The 26,544-nt window shown below is 37.0% G+C and overlaps 1 protein-coding gene across 1 annotated transcript in view; it reads left to right on the top strand.

Annotated features, from left to right (window-relative positions):
* LOC107295883 (cytochrome b5 reductase 4) overlaps nt 1–21,348 on the top strand; it is a gene marked incomplete in the record, with an annotated part of 30,116 nt that extends 8,768 nt beyond the window's left edge. The window contains 12 exon segments of the mRNA XM_015825218.1: nt 2,793–2,834; nt 8,009–8,063; nt 10,083–10,140; nt 10,643–10,736; nt 11,750–11,782; nt 13,033–13,155; nt 14,453–14,593; nt 15,184–15,336; nt 15,626–15,776; nt 17,702–17,788; nt 19,602–19,766; nt 20,560–21,348. Of these exon segments, the coding sequence (XP_015680704.1) occupies nt 2,793–2,834; nt 8,009–8,063; nt 10,083–10,140; nt 10,643–10,736; nt 11,750–11,782; nt 13,033–13,155; nt 14,453–14,593; nt 15,184–15,336; nt 15,626–15,776; nt 17,702–17,788; nt 19,602–19,766; nt 20,560–20,614 (1,157 nt within the window).
* Nucleotides 21,349–26,544: the final 5,196 nt, after the last annotated feature.

Below are 26,544 nucleotides of genomic sequence, written 5' to 3'. Positions count from 1 at the left end.
AAATTCTTAATATAACAATCAGAAAAACATGTGTTTGAAGTTGATACTTCTTATCCTGTGATCATCCTGCTGACATATACTGTCCTCTTCTTTAAAATTGAATTACCTAATCAATTCAGAGAAACCTGAACACTGAATTTTACCCTCTGGGGAATGTAGAATCAATATTTGACTTAGCAAAATAATGATTTAATTGCATCAGAGTCATGATCATCAGTTGGTGAATATTAAGAACAACACAAACAGCTTAAAACAAACCAATTTTACCCAACTTTTACATGATAAGGTTCAGGGAATAGGATTCTTAAGACAATTCTTGGTTGTAAGTGATTATAGTTTGTTTTTTTTCTCAGCTGTTGGCTGCTTCCCCCTTTAATTGTTTTGCTCTGCATCTGATGCTTGCTCCAAAGCAGTTCTGTGCAATCTTGCCCTTGTGCCTTCTCGTTGACTACTGTAGGATGTTTGGAAGTTTTTATTTTTTCCTCAATTTGTGCTGCTTGTAATGTCATTTCAAACTCCTAAATTAGTGTTTCTCAGCCTTGGCAAATTGAAGATATGTGAACTTCAACACTGCTGGCTGGGGAATTCTAGGAATCGAAGTCCATTCATCTTCACACTGCTAAGGTTGAGAAACATTGCCCTGGATTGACTAAGGAAAGTGTCTTGATTTATATCGTCTAAGCTGTAGTGCAAGCAGTTTAAATATACAAATTATATATATGTTCATTTATATATTAAATGTATATAAATTATATATATAATTCATAGCAATTTATAATATACATACATATATTTTCTAAGCTGTAGTGCAAGCAGCTTAAATATATATCAATGTTTATATATATAATTTATAGCAATTATATGTAATTTAATGGCCATTTATAATATATGTGTGTGTATGTGTATAAATATATAGCGTGGGTTTATAACTTGATGTTTTTTGAAATAACAGCTAAAACATGATTTTTTTTTTAAAAAAGTGCATATTGTAATATTTTTCATACCTGAAAATTAGGTTTCCACATTTGACTATTCCATTCCTTAATCTGAGAAGAAACACTAGGAATTGTAAGCATAGTGCAGTAGTTTTTAGAAAAATAAATAAATGATATAAATCTCTCTCTTTGGATGCTGTTATTATGCGTTAGGAATTATAGTGCATTCCACGCTAGTCAACCGCACAGTAATGTTGTCAAAATTTACCAGTGTTTTAAAAAGTATTTTTTATGTTAAAGGTACATAGCTTCTGACACTCATGGGTTCTATTGGTGTTGGTAGAGTGTGTATTCAACCCAGTTTAATAGATTGCTTTTTAGTTTTTCTTAGTTTTTTAATAATATTTTTCATTATTTACTTATTGGTAAGAGAAAGTATAAAAAGCCGCAGTTTTTCAAAAAATCATTAGAGGGTTCTGGTGACACAAGACACCTTTTTCCACAGTGCAGCTCCCCCTGTTGATATAAAAGACTGCATTGCATTTTTTTTCAAGAGATAGAAGAACTCTATGAAAAAGAAAGTCATCAGAGTAGCTGTGGTTGAACATTTTGATTCTGTTTTTGCATATTTTGGGAGGAGATATTAAAGAGATAAATTGGTGTCATTAGCCTTGGAGAGTTTTGATTTGTTTGAGAATAGTTCAAGTAACAAAAGGCTTTATAAGGCTGCACTCCCCCTCAGAGCCACTTGTCCTCTAAATGTTGAAAAGTCCATATATTTTGACTTCATCTTCTCTGAAAGGGGCTCTTTTCAAGGCTCATTTTTGCACCTCTGTCCTATTGATGCTTCTTGTGATGTTGCCACAGTGTGACAAACTGTCTGTGACAGTGGTGGTGAACCTATGGCATGGGTGCCAGAGGTGGCACTCGGAGCCCTCTGTGGGCACACGTGCCATTGCCCCACCCCAGCCTTGCCTCCCCCCACAACCCCCTCCTCTCCAGCAGCCCCCCTGAAGGAGAGTTGCCCTCGAGCGTGGTCCACACGGAGCAGCGCAGCCAAGGACATGGCAGCCAGGCAGCATAGACAAGACTCTGCCCTCACACCCCATCATGCAGTTGATGCTGCAGGGCGCGGGCAGAGGGTGTGGCTGCCATAGCGCTGCTGGGCTGCCTGGGCGATCTGCGGTGGGCCCTGGAGGTGGTGAGTGGTCCTGTGGGCAGGCAGGGCGGGGGCCCTGGAGGTGGTGAGTGGTCCTGTGGGCAGGCAGGGCGGGGGATGGGGGGACAGAGCGGGGGCGGGCAGAAGGGTGGAGCGGGGCCGGGGCCAGGTTTTGGGCACTCGGTCTCTAAAAGGTTCACCATCACTGGTCTATGAGTATCATCTTAACCACTAGATAGTATTTCTGCACTTTTATAGTTACCATCTAAGGGCATAGAGTAAATCATTTTCCATTACTGAAACATAAAATGTTCGTGCCGTTTGGCTATCATGATTTTGCATTCTCCAGTAGATGCCAAGTATATTTGTCATTCACTAAATGGCATCCTACATATTAGAGCGTATTGCTGGTATACTTTTTATGGACACAAATACTCAACGTTTCATGTATTTAAAATGATTGCAGTTGTGAAGGAAGTATCTCCATCTAGTTAGAAATAGCTTTCTCTTCACTTTAGTGCTCACATTTCTTAGAGCTGTTATTTTTTATGTGGTTAAAATTCAACTCTGGTTGTTTTTTCTTGAATAAAGCTCTTGGTATTTTTTTTTGCCCAGAATGTTTGCACATAGTATCATAATGAGAGAGATTTTCTCTATTGTGATCACTACAGCATTATTTTATTTTGCATACCTTACAGAAATTTGTCCCCCTGTAATTGAAGAAAACAGGACCTTGAATGGTAAGTATGATAATATCCACCATTTTTTTTCATACAATATAGAAAAGGAAGTATGTATTCATCTATGGAGCAGCAAAATCTTGTACTTATTATATTTTACCCCCTATTTCTTACTGCTTTATGCCATGTTCTAAAAATAATGGCATTATTAAAATGAGAAAGAATGAGAATGTACTGATCTGAATTTTTTTTGGCCTTTTTACAAAAAGTCTGTTCCAATGACACTGCTCTTGATTTCTTCCCCCCCTTTTTTACTTCCAATTCTTATACTACCTTGCTTGAATATCATATAGCAGAGTTTATTTAAAGCTCAGCTTTCTTCTTCTCCATCTCTTCTAAAAATGGGGGGAAACTAATACATAGAAATGTCCTTATGTAGGAATGTGACAGTGTGGTTGGTGCTGTTTGGCAAAGTTTTGCATCACTGTAGAAGAGTCTTCTAGTTTGGGCTTTCTTTGGATTTCTGGTTGGCTTGGTGATAAATTGGTACTAGATATTTCCTAGGTTAAGAGTTTATCTTAACAGACAAACTGTTTTGTCTTTCTTCATTTATAATACTGTTTTGTGGTGATAAATTGTGGGTCACCTCCCTCCTGAGGGAAAACCATTTCTTGAGCAAACTGAAGAACAGCATAAAGATTTAGCTTTGAAATTATTCCTGACTAGAAAAGGCAACTGAGAAAACTTGGTGGGACTGCTTCACTTCAGAAGCAATTTCCCATCAATTACAGCCTTCTATAAAAATTGCAGTGCATTATGTGAAACAGTCTTTTCAGAGATGACGTAGATATTTTAGTTCAGAAAATGGTGGCACTAAATCCCTTAATTGGTTCACACAAAACAAGGATGACTCAGCTTGAAATATATAATGGAATGAGAAACAGTTTAAAAATATAGACATTCAGGAAGATGTTACAGGGCCCAGTTTATAAAAAAAATATGATTTTTAAACATCCCTTATAATGCTGAGCAAAATTAGTTTGTAACTGCATTTATGGAGAAATATAAGTACGTTTTTTTAAACTGAAGCAGGAACGAATGAATATAAATTCATTCAGAAATTGAAAGTGAGGGTGAGATGGCAGTATCTAAATTTGATAGATAAATCAATAAAATAAAAAGTGCTTATTGTACAGACATCTGCTTCTATTCAGTATAAACTCCCAATCCTATTTTGTGAGATTCTTGCGATCTATAATATGAGTTTATATTCTGTATTTATCTTGCTAAGTGGGATCTTAGCAAATGGAACTTTGGTAAAAAATTATTTTGAAAGATGATTTTTTTTCAAAGCTGCCCACACAGATGGTTTAGAAGCAGAAGTTATTCAGTAAATTTCATTTAGCAATAAAACAAAAATGGAGTAATTTATTTTCTTTTTCCAATGATTCCTATGAAGTTGGACAGAGGCTTATTGTTTTAGAATCAACTGAAGAAAATAAGTGGTAGTGTTGAAATATTTAGTATTTTTCTAGAGGGAGATGGGCTACCTTGGCTTGGGGTAGGTGAGGAGTAAATCCTTGCAGCACAGGTTTTGGAATTTGTTTTTTTTTCAGTTTCCTTTTTTCATTGTATTTTCCTTTAGTTTTAATTTTTTTTTAGTTTTTTGGGGGGGGTTCCTTTGTGATTGTTTATGCTTCATTTTCAATTATTTTAAACATTTATCACAGTTAAGTAAATTATTTTTGCCCTTGACCTGTGACTATAATAACTGCTTAATGTGCATTTTTTTGACATATTTTAATCATTTTTTGGAATGTAAAAGGTCTTAGATGTCTTTCTAAGAGGAAACAGATGTTCTCTAAATTAGGCAATTTAATACCTAACATTGATTTCTTTTTCAAGAAACTCATTCTTTCCCAAGAGAAGGATTTTTTATCTAAAATATATTCATATCGATAGAAATTCAAAATTTGGTTGGCAGCGTTTCTAAAGAAACAAAGAATAAGTGATCTCAAAGAATTTTTTTTAAAAAAAATGTTTATTAAATAGGTTATAACTTTATTTATTTGTTTATATTGGTCTATTGCAGACCATCCAGTTGTTTTACAGAGGTATTTTAAATATCTTTTACATTAACTGGGGGATTAGATAATTAGTGGCTGAAAATTCAAAGCACGTTTTAGATCCTTTGCTAGACCATACTGCTGTTCTAGCTAAATTAAATTCCTGAGCATGGAAAGGGCTGCAGACATGAATATCATGCACTGAATCAGAGAAATGAAGCTCATATCCCCAAATTTCGTTTCTCTGGTCTATCAGTCTTTCTTCCATGTGCAGAAGAGAACAGCATTGAGCCAGAGAAAGGAAACTTTGGATCTCCCGCACAGGAGTTTTCCTCCCTTCTGTGTGCTATTAGCATCTTTCTTCCATTCAGAAACATTTCTGGCTAGAAAACTAGTGAACTACAGTAGTTCATAAATAGGAGCATCTTTTACTGTGAATGAGGATGTACAGTATTATGGTATATTTTATTGTGGTGGGGACTTTGAATGAACAATATTTTTTATATTGGTGGTACTTTTTACTGCAACCAACATGGCTGTTGTATTCCTTTATGTGGTGTGCTTGTCTGTTTTCTAAATGTGTTTACCGTATTTTGGATTTGTACTTATGTTTGGATTTATTCTGGGCTAAATCACAGATTTAGATTATAGACTGCATATTTTCTGGGGAGGAAGAGGAAGGAAGAAGTTTCCCTTTTGACTTCCTTCTAGAAACAAAAGAAAAAGAAATAGTGTCAAAGATCAAGACCAGAAACTAGGTGTTCTGCAGTTGTTTTCTATTAGCAATTGATAGTATCTTCCTGACCCATTTAGACTTCATTATGCCAAAATAACTATAATAAGGACAAGAACGGCAGCTATGTGATACTTTGAAGACATTGTAATTTACTAGTGGAGAAATTGCTTATGTTAGTATCAGAGGTGTTATGAAGAAGTTATTAATAGGTGCTCCATTTTTAATGATGTACAATACTTGGTTTCAGTAAAAATAATTCATTAAAATTCATTAGAAAGAATAATACTAATATTAATAACATGTCAAAACCAAAGTAAAAGGTTACCTTTATTATCTTTCATCTATATAATAATTAAAACTTAGGTTTGTTTGTCTGTTTGTAATCTTCCATTGGGTGAAATGGTGCATCAGAGGGCAACATTTTTGAACCAAGGTACCTCAAATGGTCTAATAGAATGTATACAAAATCCCATTCTCCCATTGCTTCTGTTGCATTGAAATTTGGAAAAGTTATAGCCGCTTCAACGTGCTGTGCTGCTGTGGTCAGCCACAGTCACATGATTGTTATTTCCAATGCTCGCTGACAGATTCCCACAAGTCAGGGAGCATTGGAAATAACAATGGAAGCTGATAGGAATTCTAAACTCATTATGATTGCTGACACTCCCTGCCAGCTTCCCACAGGCAAAATCAGTGGGGAAGCCAGCAGGAAGTTGCAAGTCCAAGGCCAGCAGGTAGGTTAGTAGCTACTGCTAGGGTGGGAAGGGAATGAGTGGATGTGTAAGAGGTGTGGTAAGGGTTAGAGACGGTGCATGAGGATGTGAGGGGAGGGCCTGAGAGGAGAGGCAAGAGTTAAATGTGTGAGGGGCAATGCAGACGGGGCAGGGTGTGTGACGCTATAGGTAGGAATGATGTGCAGGATAGCGGCATGGATTAGGGAGGGTACATAGGGATGCATGAGTAGCTGGCATGGCACAAGTGCAGAGGGCCTTGAGGATGGCCACAGGTGGGAAGACTTAGCCAAGCAACTTGTGACCCTTTCCCATTGACTTTCTGCCTGCCAGCTTCTCACAAGCAAAGTCAATGAGGAAGCCAGCAGGAAGTCAGAAATTGTTCCTGCTTCCACTGTTCTTTTCCCCACACATGATAATTTGGTTGATCTATTTAGCTAAATGTCCCACCGATGATAATTCTGCTGACCTATTTAGGTAAATATCTCTGAAATTATGACACAATTGAAATGATAACATGTCACAGGCTGTTTAGTTCCCTATAAACCCATTGATAAAAATCATTTTCTATTTTTTTGTAATTGTTTTTCTGCTTTGTTATTTCTTATCCAGGGTTGTTTCTTAGACCAGCAGTTTCAACAACACATTTGTGCTTATTAGAGCTTGATAATTTCTCTTTGCTGCCAGTTTATGGTTGTTTGGATTTTTATAAAAGAAAAATATGCAAACACAATTGTTAAGACTCAGAGAAGCCTAAAAATGAATCTTTATTTGACACACACAAGCCCAACACACCATGACATCATAGGGTTTTTTTTCACCCCTGTTAAAGTCAAGCCAAACTAAATAGGATTATGTAAGGAAATCCAAGATATCGAAATAAGTTTTGAAAGTTATACTTAGCTGATTATAATAGAAACATTACTAAATATCGAGGTTTGTACGGTGTCCCCTTGCATGTATTGGAGCTAGGGCTCTTGTTATCCCTCTACTCAGGAGAGTTTGTGCAAGCACAAATAAGTGCTGTTGTATAGTCAAAATGGCTTTTTAAGGATGTGTAGGTTCTTTTATGGGTTCTTCAGTGATAATTGCTTGGCAACCTTGTAAGTGATTTCTTATGTTTCTGAATTTGCATCTGCTGTCCATATTGAAAGTTTTATTTACAAATTAAAATGGCAACATGTAACAATTGATATGCAAGTACTCATGATTCATCTGAGATTAAAAAAAAATTACATGCCAGTTTTTTTCCGTTTCATGTGGCTTTTAAAAAAGGGACCTGCAAGCCAATATTTTCCTCATTTCTGTAGTTCTGGATATTTCTATGTCTGAAAAGGCCACCCAAGACATTTGGAGTGGGCAGTCGTAATAAATTTAAATAATAATAATAGTTTAGTTTAAGATGTTCTGTGATGTCCCTCCTATTTCTTATGCTAGGATTGTGTAACCAAATATTTATCTTAAACAGACAAATTTGAAACTGGAAGTTTTGAATTATTTCCAGTAGCCATCTCCATCAGCTTTTATGATTATTTGAACGAAATGATAAGCAACAAAATTAATAGTACTTTTCATCTAGCCCTTTGTTCATGAAAATCAGGAACATATTCTGCTGTCCTGAGAAGTAGACTAGGCTGATAAATCCTTAATGCTACAATAATGTTAACCATTGTGCATTACTGTACTTCTTATATTTTGTAGGCATACTTCCGAAAAAAAAAGATTTGGATGACTGTTCCAAAGAAATTTTTCCCAGGTATTGTCATATTTCAGCATTAAGTGGGATTCTATTTATTTTAAGGAAGGTCTGAATGAAAATATATTGGAAGTATATGTTATAATTTATTTAGTAATTGGAACAAATCAGACAATATTATAGAGACTAATTTTTACCCATTTTAACATAATTTTGTTCTCAAAGTCTGGTCTGCTAGTGCTTGGTTGGGAGATTGCTCAGGGCTATAGAATAGATTTAAGAGATGAGAAGAAAACAAGACATCAGGAAACCATTCTGCATTTTGTCAAGAAAACTACACGAATACTTCCATGAGGTCTCTTGGAGTTGCCTTCAAATGGAAGGATAATTATTTTTTTAAAAAAATAGACTTGTGAATGTTCATGTTGGAATAGGTAGCTCAGGATGGCAAAAATCTATCATTTGCTAGAACACAGAAGCATTCTCCTGCCTGTGGGTATGCCTCAGAAAAATGAATAGATAAATATTTGGTTCTTCTGTCCAGGATTGTTTAGAAAAGTTCTGGTCAAAGCCAATGTGTCAGATAAATCAGTCTAAGGATAAACATTGAGCAATGGTAATCCATTGTTTCAAATGCTGCAGAATAATTTTGATATAGTAGCAAGTTCAAGGTTTGCTGGTCATATACCTGTAGTGACACCAGGATTGCTTCTAGCACTTAGCTGTTTCAGACAATCAACTGAATATGGATAGTTTCAAGCCATTGTCCAGATCTGAGGTTAAGTCTCACAATTTGTAGATTGGCTCTGATGCAAGTAACATTTTTGAGTTTGGTTCTCTAACACAAAATGTCAATGACTTCTACTGGCTCAGAGTCATCAAGACAGGTCTACCAGTCAAAACAAGTCACATAATGTTGATTTGGGACAGAATTAATTCTCCACTCTACCTGTTGAACTTAGTGGGATAAGAACCTAGAAAGCCACTTCATACGGTCAGGGTTCATACCTTGAATTAAGCATTGGTTATATAAATAGTGGTTTGATAAGCCACAATTGCCTAAGGATCAGATTGGTTTCTTGTTATGGTTAAGTTGATATGTAAGCTTGGATATTAGTAAACTGTTAGTATTGTTAACACTTTAGAAAACTCACCTTTAGAGTTGTATTTGGTGATACCAGGGATTGAACTTGGAAAGTTTAGTATGGAGAGCATGTGTTTTACATATCCAAATGTATATTAGTAGTTGGAGATTCTAGTATAACACCTCAGACTGGCCAGCAAAGCAAGAACTTACTGAAACAAACAAAATAGCATTTCTGTTTTATAACTGAGGAATAGTGAAACCCAAGAATAAAGTAATAGCACTTTTCCCCTTCTTCTTCTTTTAAAAATAAGTTATTTCAGCAAATCACCTAACATATTTTTCAACTGATCTTGATTTACTTTTTCTTTATCCTAGATCCCCTGCCAAAAAAACCCCACTCCAAATTCTTTCTTTTCATAACTCAGTTGCAGTTTGTAGTACTTAAATACCGTGTTTCCCCGAAAATAAGACCTGGTCTTATATATTGTTTGCCTCCAAAAGAGGCACTAGGTCTTATTTTGGGGGGATGTCTTACCCGCTTACCTTAGGACCGCCGCAGCCAGGCTTCCCATGCCCCGACACCTGCCTCGTCTCGCTGGCCCACTTCTGCAGCCACTCGCCATCACTCGTGCACGTCACCCCCAGCCTCAGGAAAGGCCCCTGCAGCTGAGAAACGAGCTCCAGATTGACGCAGGTGGCGCCCCCCCCCCCGAACCTCCGTTTCGCCAGTAGAGGCCTTCAGGAAAGGGCCTCTGCAGCCAAGAAATGAGGTCCAGATTAACTTGCGCGGCATCCCCCGGCCTCCATCTCAATATCCTATTTGTTTATCAGAATTCTTGTGATGTTTTCCTTCAGTTTAAGAAAGCCTAAAATTATTCCTATGACAGTCTCACAATTAAATAATATTTAATAAATCACACATAAAGAAAAATCTCCGGGGAGGCACATATTTTTTAAAAACAAAAATTTACAGTTTTCTCAATTTATTTCAGTTATGACTGGTTCCAGACACAAGATTCAGTCACTTTGGTAATATACACTAAACAAAAGGTAAATAAATTCAACTGCTGGAAAACATTTGCAATATTGTAACCTTCTCTTTTTTCAGTATAGTATATTGCCTTTGTTTCTTTTCTAACTCTGTTATTTTTAAATGTTTAGATGTATCTTAATTCATTTCTTGAGAACACTTATTTATTTATTTGTTTTATGATATTTATTTATTTTTCATATTTATTAACCACCATCTCCCTCAGACATCTTTTTTTGCTGTCTCACATGTCTAAAATTTACTTCTAGACTATTAGTATGACCCTTCTCCTACTATGTAAAAATCACCTTTCTATGATTTTTAAATCACCTCTTGAAACTAAACATAAATAATTAAATTGAACCAAATGTGCATTCTTCATCTAGTTTCCTCATCTTCACTTTCTTCTTGTTGCTTCTTATTACTTTGTAAAATGCCATTGATTGTGCCTAGTGATAATAATGTAGAACAATGTTGTCTCCGCTGTTTGTACTCCATCCCCATTTTCCTTCCCTCTGAAAGGATATGAATTCTGAATTGGTGATAGCAGATGTTCAAGAATATACATTAAGAGGAGAAATAATTGTGAAAGACTTCTCATACCTTATACATGTCGGTAAGCTCTTTATTGACCTATTAATTTTATTCACAGTTTATCAATAAATAAGTGGATTAGGACTGCATTAACATAACGCAAGTTCGCCTGATGCCAATATTATGTACATTTGTCAGCTTTTGTAAATGGTCAAGGCTGCATTTATATCATAAAACTAGGGTCCAATGATGTGAAATGTGCTACACTGTGTGATAGAAGAAAAAGTGTTTATTCTTGGAGCTTTTTTTTTTTTTTTGCACTTTTCCCTGTTCTTGAGCAAGATGTTTAAAAAGCGTCTAAACCAAGTGAAAAGTGTGATTATCAAAAATTTTCGGATTCCTCAATACTGAATTTCAGCAACTGGAGCAAATGGAAAATGCATCTCCGTGTTTTTTGCATTAGGCACATCTGATGAGTGGAAATATAGGAAGCATCAAAATACTAAGATGTATGGTTTGAAGTAGGTCAGAAACGACTTCAATAAGAAGCAGCAATTCTCTAAATTTTACGTCGGAGTGTTTCCAAGTCCATCTTAATGAAACCATGAATTTAACTAGGAATACAGCGTATCTGATCTCCCATTGGGTTATCCATTCCCTTTCCCAGGGAAATTAGGAGTTCCAGATATGCTCACTTCTTGCTCAGGTTCAGTGATTTGATGCTACTTGAAAACCTGGTTTGCATATATTTTATCAAAGCTCTTTATTACACATGAGTGGTTGCTGCAAATTTGTTTTTTCCAGGTTAGTGCAAGCCTGTTTTACATGCAAAAACAGTTTTGGAACTATTACATACCATGGGAAGAGAGGAAAACTCCACAAATCTAAGGCTCATTCATGTAGTAATGGAATTGTGCCAAATAGCTCATTGTGTAAGTTTTCATTGTACAGATTTTCATAAACTGAATTACACCATGATCCATGTTTAAACAGTTTCACATTTTCTTCTTACCTTAGTGCTTAACAGACTTTATAACTAATAATCTTATGTAAATTAAAGACTTTATTTAACCAAACTATATGCATCTATTTCAGAACTGAGTTATGCAGTTTATAAAGATATGATAGGTAAGTAAGTATGTTATTTTGTGGTTCAAACATGCTTTTTTTTGCTTCATTTTGCTAACATACTCAGGAGCTGATGTAATATGAATATTCTGTTTTGATTTTTTTCTAGTATTTTTTAAAAAATATTTTTAAATAATTAGAGAGTGGAAAGAGAAAAAATAATAGGAAAGCTGGAACAAAGAATTTATTGAAAGTTTTCAAAATATAAAATAAGGAATTTGCAAAATGTTAAAGCAAAAAAAAAATTCACTATTCTTACAGGCTATATTATATTGGAGCAGATATAATTGTACAACAGTTCCACATTCCAAGAACTAGTACTAGAATCAAGTCAGGGTTTTGTTTTGTTTTCCAATTTTTCTTCTTTCTTTTAAAAGATCACAAAAAATAAATAGTGCCAGAATACACAAGAATAACCAAATCATCAGGCATTGATGATGTTACCTCGTTTGGTAATGAAAAGTCTGCAAGAAAACCATCAAGCTCAGAGAGCACCAAGGACCCCACAATAACAAAGTTTAACCTAAGCTAAACCAACTGGGTGACCCTTGGTCAGTCATTCTCTCTCGGTTGTCAGAAGGAGGCAAAGGCAAACCACTTCTGAAAAACCTTGCCAAGAAGACTGCAGGGATTAGTCCAGGTAGTCACCAGGAGTCAACACTGACTCAAAGGTGTGTACATCTCCCCGCCCCCAAGACTCTTACTTTATATTTTAATTTTTTTATTGTATACACTAGCTGTACCCGGCCACGCGTTGCTGTGGCTCAGTTTGGTCAAAGCGTGTGTTGCTTTTACATCCAACAGATGGCGCTGTTTTTCAAAAAAAAGCATGTTTTTACCTGTCACAGGAGTGACATCTATATAATAGTAGGTATATAAAAACACGCACGTATTCGAATGCAACGTTGTGTGAAAATTTCAAAGCAATCGGTGAAGAACTTTCGGAGATTTAAGATTTTGAACAAACGAACATTTACATTTTTATTTATATAGATTTGTATTCTGTTACCCATGCAAGGGGATCTAATCCAAACACTGCTTACTTGTAAAAATGTGCTTTCAGACTATGACATACATATATTTTGGAAGTTTATGTATGTATAAAAAAAGTTTTATTCAGTAATACTACACGTCCTGTTTTAAGAAACTGAATGAAATTGCCTTCCAGCAGCACTGATTTCTAAAATTACATTACCTGTGCAAAATGTCGTAGGTGTATTGCTATAGAACAATACTATGTATCTTTTTAGTACAGATTTCTGAAAATGTGGGAAAAGTGGAATTTGTTCTGAAGAAGAAAGAAAATTTGTCCTGGAGAAAACTTGGGCAGCCTCTAGAGAATCATAATTCTTTTGTCAAATGTACAGATAGAGGTAATACATTTTATTGTTCCACTCAAAGTTCATTTCTGCACAACTCCTCATAATTTTAGGGTATAACAGAAATTCCTGCTCTATAGATCTGTGAAGGAATATAGAGCTGACCTTCAGGAAAGCTGGGGCAAGTCGTTAAGGGGAGACTTGCAGAAAAGATTACACAGTTCCTGACAAAAAGGAGATCATGAGAAAGATCTAAGTGTGTTTAGTATTAGATAGGACAGAAAGTGCTTTGGGCAGGCTTTTCAGATTCTATTACTGCATCTTAACTACAATTAAGATCATCTCCTGAACTCCTGACATACTTGGTTTTGACACGGCTTCGCAACTAACAACAACACAATCTCAACAGGACCTGAATCAATACTTTAACGATATGACAGTTTTAGGAGGTGCTCTTACATAACCGTGTACAACTGTGTACACTTTGTAGCTCAGAACATCACTGCCTCCAAGCAGTTTAGATTAGTAAAGCAGGATGTCTGTCAAACTTGTGGTTTACTTTGGCCAGAAGCAGAATGATAAGAGTTAGGGAAGAGAGAGGGTTTTTTAATATTGATGAACGCTCTAACCTCTGAGGATATAAAGAAATGCCTCTAAAACGAGGTGAATAGTGATTGTCTCCTGATTGTGCTTGAGTTTCTGTCTACCTTCTTTTTACCCTTGCTTTTGTTAAAGCATTGATCGATTATAAGTAGCTTGATACACTTATTTCCGAATAAATTTTCAGCAGAGTCTGGGTGAAAAAGCAACATGAATGATGATTAGACCATTGTGTGGTTCACTGGGACAGTTTTGTTTGCCACTCTGAGAAAAAGTGGCTCTTATCTGCTACACTGGCATAGTATCAGCTTGTAATGATGTACCTTTGCGTCATCATGTCTGTAATTGATTTGTTTTACACTGTAAGACTTGAATATGTGGACCAGACTTTTGGCTAGAAATGTTCTTTGAATCTATATCTCAAGAATTTGAATATATTGACATTAATATACCAGTAAATATAAATGTTAACATTTTGAGATTAAAATATTAATGTAATATTTGAAAAATAGTGGTGAGCAGAATAACGACACTTGTTTGATATTCTTTGTAAGAGGCATAGAATTTCAGTGACTCAGACTGAGAATTTTCATTCTGTTTCTATAAAGGGAGTTCAGGTCAGTGAGAATTTTCTTTCTGAAACTCCTGAATAGAACAAAGATTTTAAATGTGTTTAAAGCATAAATGTTTAACAGTGTTAATACTTGAGCAAAGTACATTCAGTTAATTCCTTGGTTTTTGTGTTTCTAAGGTTTGTATTATAGGAAATGCAAGCTGTTGTCAAAGACAAACGTCAGTCATGATACTAGACTGTTCTGTGTAGAGTTACCGCCAGGAACACATCTCCAAGTGCCAGTGGGACACCATCTTTACCTCAAACAAACAATTACAGGTAATGAGGTGAAAATCTCACCCTGCTTCTAGAAATTATTGGTCCTAATTCTAATTTTCAAGGAATGTACAAGTGGTTGATTTTTTGTACTAAGGGAAAAACATATATCTTATACAGCAGGTTTTTTTGCTCACCAATTATAAGGTATTTTCTGCAATCCGGTGATTTTGACACATTTAATATATATATTTTAGGTATTGGTGTTGATCTTTGGCATGGCATAAATGGGTCTCCTATGGGGCCCTGCTACTGACACTCCTTGGCCAAAAGTATCTACAGCATGGATTGGATAGGAAGGGTAGAGACAGCTGATATACAAAATAGGTTGACAGTAAATGTGATAGATGAAATATTCTAATCAAACAAAATAATATAACACCTAAGAGGTAGTTCATAGCATGATCATGCATTGATCTTTGGCTTATTTAGAAATAAATTGGTCATAAGTTCCGTACTTAATCTATGGTTTTTATTATTCACCCAGATATTAATACGTTTGTTCTTAACATTCATATCTTTTTGCACTAAAGCTACTTGTAATATTTAATGCTTATTATTATGGATTTTTTTTTTGCACTGTCTTTCCTTAGGTACAGAGATAGTCAAGCCTTACACACCAGTATTATCTTATTTGGTATCACCATTCAAAATCCCCTCTTCCAATGATAAGGCACAAATATTTTTTATAATTAAAATTTATCCTGAAGGACTTTTTACACCGGTGCTTGACACTTTACAAATAGGTAAGACAGACGTTTTTATTTCCCTCTCAGAGCATATTAAAATGTATTAGTTTTTCTTTTTCATTTTTAAAATATTTTCAAAAGATATTATGCATTTTTTTAAAAAAAGAATAGTATTGTGTAGACTGCAAATTGCCCGATTTCATTTGTTCCATTATTTTCTGTAGAATACTTGTGGGTTTTTTTAGATTGATGCTAACTTGCATCTATCGGGGGAACAGACTGATCGTGATTTTCTAATCTTTTAACATTTATTGTACTATATTTGTACTATTTCATTTTTTAACAGGAGACTATATTTCTCTGAGTAATCCTGAAGGTACTTTTAGAAAATCACAACTGGAAGATGTAGAAGATTTGCTTTTATTGGCAGGAGGCACCGGATTCACACCGATGGTTAAACTGCTCAGCTATGCCTTAAGTAATAGTCCTACCCTCAGGTATCTTTCTGTTCTAATATCTTGTTGTTGTTAGTTGCGAAGTCATGTTTGACCCATCGTGATCCCATGGACAACGTTCCTCCAGGCCTTCCTGTCCTCTACCATCTTCTGGAGTCCATTTAAGCTCATGCCTATTGCTTCAGTGACTCCATCCAGCCACCTAATTCTCTGTCGTCCCATTCTTCTATTGCCCTCAATCTTTCCCAGCATTAGGCTCTTCTCCAGTGAGTCCTTCCTTCTCGTTAGGTGGCCAAAGTATTTGGGTTTTAACTTCAGGATCTGGCCTTCTAAAGAGCAGTCAGGGTTGATCTCTTCTCGGACTGACCGGTTTGAACGCCTTGCAGTCCAAGGGACTCGCAGGAGTCTTCTTCAGCACCATAGTTCAAAGGCCTCAATTCTTTGGCGCTCAGCCTTTCTTATGGTCCAACTTTCACAGCCATACATTGCAACTGGGAAAACCATGGCCTTGACTATACTTTTGTTGGCAGGGTGATGTCTCTGCTTTTTAGTATGCTGTCTATTCCTGTTCATTTGGGGCATTCAAAGCCTTTTCTTTTTATTACTTCAAATAAGCTATACTGTTCAGGTAACTGCTGAGTGACCAACTTCGTAATAATGGTTGCCAGCATATACTTTTAGTTTGCTCTGTAGCTCTTCCTCCTGTTTCCCAAGGTCATTGCCACATACCATTACAACAGCAAAAGGGAGAAATAGGGGTAATGCCAGATGCAGAGGCACTGAGAAATTCATGGGCAAGGCATTTCGCTAATAAGCCAGCTTCTCATGCAACTTGCTGTATGGTTATAAAACTCAACAAACCAGTCCCTTCTCATGGATGTGCCATGGCAGAACTCAGCATACCTCCCTGTTATATGTCACAGGGAGCATTGCCTGTAAATATTTACCTTTAATAAATCTTGTGCTGGTAACAGTGGCTTTCACCCCCTTTTTCTTGGAAATCTAATACGTACAATAATTCTGCTTTATTCAGCAGTGCCCCCTTGAGGACATCTGGGGAAAATGCCCTTCCTTCCTTCCTTCCTTCCTTCCTTCCTTCCTTCCTTCCTTCCTTCCTTCCTTCCTTCCTTCCTTCCTTCCTTCCTTCCTTCCTCCCTCCCTCCCTCCCTCCCTCCCTCCCTCCCTGCCATCTTCCACTCTTAGTGACACAATGATTGTAGTCTAGAGCAATTATTTTTGAATCTATACCATCTCTAATGTTGTTTGGTTAGAATAGCAGCTTTACTGGCATCGCTGAAAATCACATCATAAACTTCATAAAAGCATGTCACCCTTCGGCCCAGATGCCACGAGAATCATTTTCTTTATGGCAATCAAGTTGCTGAAATAAAAACGTGAAATGACTTTAGTTTAATTTCATTGCCTTTGTTGACTCCTTATCATTCTGGACTAAACCTGGCCCCCACTTTCTTACATATGGGCTTTCCATATTCAATAATATTGGAGGAATACTGAAAATAGTCTATTTCTATTTTTAAAAGGCTAGAATATGTAGTTACAAACCCCGTGAAGTGAGAAAACAGTTGAGAAGGATTAATTTGTCCTCCCTCCATTCAAGAAAGAACAAAGTGGGATGGGAAGGACTGTCTCAGTGGATAGATGGGGGCACCCATTTTCTCAGTAAGTTTATAAGGGACTCAGTTGTTCTAAAGTACCATTTATACAGGGTGCTGTATTTTCAAATGCGCAGAAGGGATATGAGCAAAGAAGGGGCAAGCAGAAAGCTGGAACCATCACATCTTACTATTTTTTGTGTGTTTCAGAGATCTACTAGAGTTGAATAAGTGGATTAGCTAAAAACATTCTGGGAATTCTTACTCAGGTGTTCAGGGTTGTGTTTTTCAAAGAATACTGTTTGTTCACAGATTTTTAAAACTGAACATTAAATATTGAAATATCCCTTTAAGGGCAGTAAAAATGATGTTCTTCAACAAGACAGAAGACGATATACTTTGGAAAAGTCAGCTGGAGCAGTTAGCCCTTAAGGACACAAGGTAATTAATAGTTTCCAGAAACTGATGTATACAATGACTTCGTGTTTGGTTTTTTTTTATCCTGTCTGCTGTTCATATAATGTGATACAAAAGCCCACCATTTAAGCAGGGACTTCTTTTGGGGAAGAATCAGTGGAGTTGGAAGGGACCACTTAGGCTTCCAAATCTGAGTTCCTACCTGACTCAGAAATCCAGTTAAAGCATCCATGTTAAATCCACCTTGGTCAGTGATGGAAGGACTCTGCCTCTCTTAGTATTTTGTTCTACTATCAAAATCCATTGTTCCATGCCCTCCCTTCTAGAATAATAGAGACATAATCATAATTGTTTTTATTGTTTCCAAACTTTGTGACCACATTCTATGTCTTTTTGATATCTCTAACATATTTATTTATTAAATTTGTTTGCCGCCTATCTCGCCACAACGTATATTGTATATATGCTGATAGGTATGGAAGCATTCATACAATACAACCTGTATGCTAATAGCTGTGGCATTCTGGGATTGTTTGAGCTAAATAAGTGAATTGCCAGTGTTGGGTAAAGATAAGACTAATATGAGCAGATGTTACCCTCTCCTGTATGCAATGGTAACAGGTTCTGCTTTAAAGGTTTTTTTATAGATCATCAGTTCTTAGAAGCATAAGCTAGGAAGACTTGAGAGCAAAGTTCATTACCTCCGTAGTATATTCTAAAAATAGACAGCCAGAATATTTGAAAATGATTAGTACTTCAAATAAATGGCTGTCCTAGCACATTATCTTAATAATCAATTTTTCAATGGGCCTCCTTTTGCGAGCAGTCATTCACTCTGATTGGCTTAAGGAAGAGAAAAGGATGTAATTTCCTGCTGTTCATTGGTTTTCTTGATGTCCCTAAAAATCTACTTCAGATTACACACTTCTAGAACAATGTAACAGCGTGAGGAGAAAAACTGTCGTTTAGTAATGATCTCAGTCCCTTTGGCTGATGGAAGGTCAACTCTGTATCCAACTTGTTGCATTATTGTGTCAGTAGTGTAGAGTAGTGGTGGCGAACCTATGGCACGGGTGCCAGAGGCGGCACTCAGAGCCTTCTCTGTAGGCACGCGCACCATCGCCCCAGTCCTAGGCCTTCAGCTGGGTTTTATAAAACCTTTTCGCTTTAGGCCTCCGCCACCATTTGCAAAAAAAAAAAAAAGGTTCAATCAGTCAATTTCAACTTCTCACGGGGAAAAAAAAAGATCTTGCAAAGTTGGAATTGATTGATTGAACTTTTTAATCCCACCCAGTCTGCCGTTACCACAACAGCCACGCCCACCCAATGGGCCACACCCACCCAATTGGCAACACCCAGCCAATAGACCACACCTACCCGGCACTCGACGATGCATAAGTGGGTTTTGGGTTGCAGTTTGGGCACTCAGTCTCTAAAAGGTTCGCCATCACTGGTGTAGAGTATAAAGCAGAACTATCCAGGTTCAGGATGCTGGTTCAGTTTCTTACCTACAGATAGTCCTCGTTTAGCAACTACAATTGGGACTGGCAACTTGGTCATTAAGCAAAGTTGTTGCTAAATGCTTGTGACCTTATTTCAGCATTTCTTTTGCTCTATGGAGCCCTGAAGGTTCCTAAATATCAGGATTGGCAATAAAGTTACTTTTTCATCACCATCTTAATTGCTGATGTCACTGAATAAAGCAGCCGCTAATTGAGAACTACCTTTGTGTTAGGCATGAATTGGTAGTTGCGTGAGGATGATGGAATGCCTATGGATTTCTAAGCATTTGAAACGTGCCTTTTAAACATTGGTGTCTTTAATTACTGTTTCTCAGGTTTGACATTCAGTTTGTTCTCTCAGAGCCAAAGAAAGAATGGCCAGGCAAACAGGGAAAAATCTCCCTCTCTCTGCTTTCTGAATTTGTGAAGAGAAGTCAACACGGGTCTAAAATACTTATATGCATTTGTGGTCCATTACCATTTATGGAACAAGGAATACAGTAAGTGAAATGGGAACAGGAGATAAGTACCGTTAAACTGCATATTTTGTACATTGCCTATTTTAAACATTTGAAACACTCTCACACTTTACGTGAAATGTTTTGAACACTGGTATGTTTTGAACACTGAAATGTTTTGAGCATAAGTAGGAAAGAGTACATTAAATACATTGACAAATTTGTATCACAGTTTGCCTAAGCTCCGGTTTGAATCATTGTGGATCCAATTGCATTTTGTGGATATTTTAACTCAGCTATGTAAGTACGTAACCTCCATACCAGAGTACATATGAATGTATGATTTTTGTTAATTGCTGTTGATTCAGCCATGGCTCATTGGACAAGCCACCTTTTGCCACATAAAACCCTTAGTTTGACTGGCCAGACTGGTTTAGATGTACATTTATCAGTATGAATCAGTAATTAAGACTAATATTCAAAGGATCTATTTGGAAGCAATTTTCAATAATCCTTGCACCACTAAATTAATATATGACTCAGAATAGAGTTCTAGTCAAAGACTGTGTTTTTAAAAGAACCATATTTATAGTTCCTTTTGAACTTTGATTTACTTTTCAATTGTGAAACAGGTCAAATAAAAACTTTAAACCTAATTAATATGGTAAATGTGATGAATGTTCTCTTCTTCATTCCATACATTAAGAATTCATATGCCTGTGAGAGAATATACTTTTAATAATCTTTTAGCTTAAAAGATTTAGTTTAAATAAAAACATTACTTTTTACACAACTAGATTGGGGTTAATTTTCCATTTAATACATTTTGTTTCAGGTTTTTACAAACTCTTGGACACTCGGGTAATGATGTACATTGTTTTACCGCATAACAAAAAGAGAACATTGGAACTCCTGTACATATATTTCATCATCATATTTATTACTTTCATTTGAAGTTCAGCAGGAAAATATTATGCATGAATAATGTTCATTTTAATATAAGTACTTGAATTCTGTATTCTCGGCCAAGAAATAATTTTATATTCTGCTTATTTGTAATTATATTTATCTTTGCTACAATGTGAACTGAAATATTTTAGATAAATTAGATCATTTTATATGCATTGAGAAGATATGAACTCTAATCTCCGTGAAGAAAGGTTTAGTAGCATTCTTTTGCACTGATAAGCATCAGATACCTTTTCTTACATTATAATTTTGTTACTGTAAAATAACTTATTGGCAATATATTAGAAAAGTACATATAAAGTGGTTAACTCAGGAAAACGATTGGTTGCAATATAATCATATTAATATAAAGTTCTAGTGTTAAAAATGTTAGCTTTGTGTTCTAATTCACAATACATGAATTTTATATAATGAATTCCTTTTTTGTATAAGACTAATAAAGCAAGGAAATGTTGCATTAAAAGGAAATATTTGTATTATTTCAGTCTTCTGTATTGACTTTAGGAGATTAAGAATTACTTGACATCTCATATTCTGGAAGGATTGCTTTCTGAATATAGGTACTCTTCAAACACAGTCTTCCAGAGAAAAATTGAAGGTCTTATTTTAAAATACCCAAAGGATGCTCGCTCTGGAAATCTTGATCAGGAAACTCTATTACTGTTTATTTGTTAGATTTATAGCCTCCTTTCTTCTAGGAGCTTAAGTCAATGTGTACAATATTTCCTCTTCTACTTTTTCACAACCACCACTCTGCAAAGGATTGAAATTGGACATAAGCCTACAATATCTTGGTTCTAATTTTACATCTTGACATTAGCCTTTTGTCTGAAATATATTTAAGATTGTTTTGCATTGAAGTATGAAAAAATGTGTTAGCAGTATCAATAAAATATAAATTTTAATGCTATATTTAAAAAATCGGAAATAGCTAGTAATAAAACGTAGGAACAGTAAGATTAGCAAATGTATTCCTGTACCACAATGAATCTATAGCTGCATTTCTCAAAGGGAATCAGTTTTACTGGATTCCATATCAAGGTTCTCCCTTCCCTTTGAGATCTCCCTCCAAATTGTTCCCCTCCTCTCTGGAGGCAGAAACCTGGGATATGTTTCAAGTTGCTTTAGCTTCCTTGACTGAAAACAGGAAGAAAATTCAAGTTCTTTTCAGATTATACTAAAATATTTGGTCTCTCTTTTCTATTGTCAGAGAAAATCTATTCATATGAAAAGGCTCTTACAAGTTTAAGCATGTTGAACAAATCACAAAATAAAGAATTGAAGTGGTTTGTTTGGCTTCATATAAATGTTATCCAAGTCCAATTGTGTTTTCTAACCATTGTGGCGGTTCAATGTGAGGGTTAACCCCAGCTGTAATGTCATAGATCAAGGTTTCCCAAAGTTTGAGGTGAACCTTCCTTAGGGAGGTGGAAACAGAATCCAGAGGAAGTGTGAAGAACCTTTTAGTTGCCTGGTTATAATAAATTAAGCTTTCCCGAAGTTTCAGTGTATTGTTTTCATTGTTCATTTGTATTCATTTTGGGAGTTTGGAATTTTAGAGGAGGTGTGGCCATTAAGATTACACTAAAGCAGACCTGGGAATTTTATGGCCCTTGGCCCACATCCGGCCCTTTGGATATCCCTGTCTGGCCTGCATGAGATCAATTGGGAGTTAGAAGATAAAATGTAAATAAGCATGCCACAAGGGGCAGGAGAAGAAGCCGACTGTGTTAGCAGTTGGTGAGAGAAAAAAATTTCTGTGCCTGCATCAGAAGAGCAGCAGCTGGGTTAAGATGAGATCATGCCCCCTCCTCCCTCAGTACGTGGGCGCCAGTAGCAGAATTAAGTTCAGCCTATTGGTTCGGCCCTCCATGACAGTCCCAGTTTCTCAGGGGTCCCCTTGGGAAAATTAATTGCCTACTTCTGCACTAAGGGTGGTGTGATGGCAGAAAGTTTAGGAACCTCTGTCCTAGACTAGCAATGAGGGTAACAAAATGGTCCCCACAATATATGTGTCTCACCCTTATCACTGATAGAAAATGGTAACAGTTAAATACATTAATACTCTTTGACTTGAGAGAAGCAAAGACATGTTTTAAGAAACTTAACAGCTTACTCCAGATCAGTGTTTCTCAACCTTGACAATTTTAAGGCATGTGGACTTCAACTCCCAGAATTCCACAGCCAGCAATGCTGGCTGTGGGCAATGCTGGCTGTGGAATTCTGGGAATTGAAGTCCACATGCCTTAAAATTGTCAAGGTTGAGAAACACTGCTCCAGATGGAAAAATATTACAGTCAAAACAGGATGTCCACACAAAAATGCAATAGAAAATTAAGAAAAAAAAGTTGCTGTGTATTTTCAAGCTAGGAAACATTAAGCGCAAAGAAGATTAGCAATATCTTTAAAAAATGTAGTCCTGTTAATTTAAAAGGGAGTTCTGCTTATCTAAAAGGAGAATTCTTAGAGCTTACTTTTGAGATAACTGCAATTGGATACAAACGTGTGGAATACAAAGAGTGGGACATCCAGGGATGGTTATAGAATTTTATTCATTCACAGTAATATTTATATTAAAGTAAATGCAAAGAAAAGTCTGCGTTATTAAGACAGTTTAAAATAGCAGTGCTGTGGGCACCAATGAATAGGACATTTTTGACTGTAATATTATAAACATTTTAGAGAAATTTAGAGAAGGTATTTAATTAAGATACACTTTTTATGCAACTTAACTGGAGTTTAACTGCCATACAGTATTGTGAGAATACTCAAAAGCTGTAAAAGGGCATTAGATAAACTCATGAACATGACTGTGGTTGCCTGAATTAAATAATAACAAAATAACCTTTTACATTCAGGAACACTCTGTCTTGGGGTACCTGATGCTGAGAATTAGGAACAAGATGGGAATAATAGCTTTGTGTTTGTGCCTTGCTGATAGGATTCCCAAATAGCTGGAATCTTGCATTTTTCCCCAGCATCAGCTTATATTACCACTGTATCATTCCCAACATAAATCTTTTTTTTCCTTTGAAGAGTATAAGCACAAACTTGCTCTGGAGTCTCCTGTTGTCATAGTAACATAGGCAAGGGAAGCAAACCACTAGAAAATTACCTGCTTCCAGAATTGAAAAGGATGCAGACACAACTTCTTTAGTGGAATAGAAAAATCAATGTGAGATCATTACTTAGAAAAAAAGAGGGTACAGCTCCTCAGTGCTATGCAGCACAGAGGGAACATATTAGTACATACATTTTTTGATTCATATAATTTCCAAGTTTGCATTTTCTTTTTCCTCCATCTTAAATAGTTGAAAAAGTATTTTAAAGTAATGTCTTGCAACTGCAGAAGGGTATTGAAAGCTGCAAAATTCCATGAGACAGATTCAAAAGACTATAGAAAATTGGATCTGGATGAGATCTGGGTGTCTCATTATATACTAACCATGTTAGCCACAACAACAGTGTATTATACTATTACTTAATGTTTCTATAACTCTCCCCTTATTTATTCAGCTTATATGCTGAATATATATTGAGGGAAGCGTGGTTGGAATAAGTTGAGTGTGGTTTTAAAATCGGAGGAAGAAAGATCAATAACCTGTACTATGTTGATGACACTACTGATAGCTGAAAATGCCAATGACCTGTAAGCTTTAGTAATGAAAATCAAGAAGCATTTGAAAAAGAAATATAAAGAAGCCCCAAATAATGACAATAAGTATGACGGCCACCCTTTGAACTGAGAATGTGGTTACTGAAGTGACAGATAGCTTCTGCCTGTTAGGATTGGCAGTCAAGAAATATGTCCTAGACTGGCCCTTGTTTGGATAGCAATGAAGGCCTTGGAAAACACACACCGATGCTGTGATGTCTCTATACCTACATAGATTAAAATTTGTGTGGACAATGTTTATTTCTGTGACACCACGGTAGCATGAAAAAGCACGATAGAGTATGAGGCTTTCTTTCTGGTGTTGGAAAAGACTCCAGAAACTGACAAGAAAACAAAGGGATCACAGGATAAAAGCAATCCAGAATTCTCCCTTGAGGCAAAAATGACAAGGCTCAAGGTATTATCTTATGTGAGAAGACAAGGCTGCTTTGAGAAGTCCCTAACACCGGGAAAGGTGGAAGGAAAAAGGAAAGGACGACTAGCAGCAAGGTGGATGTCTTGTGGAAAACGAAAGAACTCTTACGAATTCCAGAGGGGTTTAGCAGAGAGGTTTATTTGCGCAGGTTCAGAGGCATATGGAGACATGCAATTCTGAACAAGGAGGGCGGGATTAAACTTCAGTTTTATACTATCCTTTCAGGAACAAAGGACTACACACATTGTAATACACATTGTATTTCGATCGTTTCTCATGGGCATTCAATGGAAGGTTTTGCTACATACAAAGTATCCATGTGCAATGCGCATTTGGTTAGCCACATATTACTGACCCAGAACTTTCCCAGTGATTATGCATTACATCATTATTCTAGCAATCATGCAGACAAATCATCATTCTAGTTATGCAGACAAATCATTATTCTAATAATTGTTCCTTTTACTACATTAGATGGACTCTATCCACCATTTCATTATCTTCATTGCCAAGACTAAGGCTGATTGCCGGACCTTTTGTCATTCTTTCGGTTACAACTTTTGACAGAGTCTTCTGTTGCTCTGGGTTGCAATATCCGGACCTCCGCCAGAGGGCAGCTGAGAAACGCCGCAGGAAATCGGCTCAGAGGCGCCGCCGTTGCTGCGCGGCCGGAGACGCCGAGGCTGCAGCGCCTCCCTCCAGCAGTCGGTCGTTCGAGGGAGCCGGTTGCTTCTCTGCGGCGCGGCGCGGCGCGGCTTATGAATGAAAGCCGTTTGGCGAGGAGGGGGCGGCGGACGGTAGAGAAGATCGCGGGCGCGCGCCTGGCAAGTGGAGGGAAAAGCGGGAAACGTGGAAGGAGGGTAAGTGCAACCTTCGCGTAAAGGAGCAGAGGAGGCGCAGCTCCGGAGCCCGTTTTGTCTTCGTGCCAAACGCAAGGGAGGAACTGTGGTTGCAAGAGTCATTGGGTGGGAGACGTGAGAAGGAGGCGAGGTGCTCTTTCTCAGCGAACTTGGGATCTCTGAAGCGTCGCCGGATGCGATTTTTTTTTTTTTTGAAGGGGGCGGCGGCATGATTTGGACACGCCCTCGTCTGATTGCCAAATAATTTTGTTTACACCTTTATTGGGGGGGGGGCTGTTTTTAAAAGGCTCCCGAAAGGTTGCACAGATGTCGCCCTGGGTCGGAGGAGGCTTTGATCCGGCGGCGTATTGATTTGTTAGGGGGAGGTTGTGTGTGGGCAGTATGCGGGGTGGCTTTATATGCAAATTATTCCGGTGCTGTATTAAATTAATACTCAGCTGGGAATTCTGAGGTGTAAACGAGGAAGGAAGAAATATCTCCCCACCTTACTCGAGGTTGCTCTTACTCACTCCGGCGGTGTTACGGAAGGGGTGACGTCTCGGTGCCACTTGGTTTATAAGGCTGAAGTTGCTGCCGATCTCTAGCTGAGCCGTGGCAGGCGTTTATTTAGAATATTTTCCCGTTCTTCCGATTTTTCAAACAGGTTCTCATAGATGCATACCCCCCCCCCCCCAAAAAAAAAGGTATTAAAACATGGCACGCAGCTTTAAAAAGTACATAATGCCCAAGATTAAACAACCAGATAAAATAGGAATAAGAGCAAAAAGGCGAACCTAGGAAGTGTTGGAGATAAAAAGCGACAGGCCGTAGTTTTAAATGACCCAGGCAAACGAAACGGTCTTAAGCGGTGCACCAGGAGTCTTTTCTGGGAACTGCCACGTCTTGTCCTCCCATTTGAGC

This window comes from Protobothrops mucrosquamatus, unplaced genomic scaffold, assembly GCF_001527695.2.
Source record: "Protobothrops mucrosquamatus isolate PMUCROS unplaced genomic scaffold, P.Mucros_1.0 scaffold2549, whole genome shotgun sequence".
Lineage (NCBI taxonomy): Eukaryota > Metazoa > Chordata > Lepidosauria > Squamata > Viperidae > Protobothrops > Protobothrops mucrosquamatus.
Note: the sequence above shows the minus strand (reverse complement) of the source record. Positions and strands in the feature narration are given on the sequence as shown.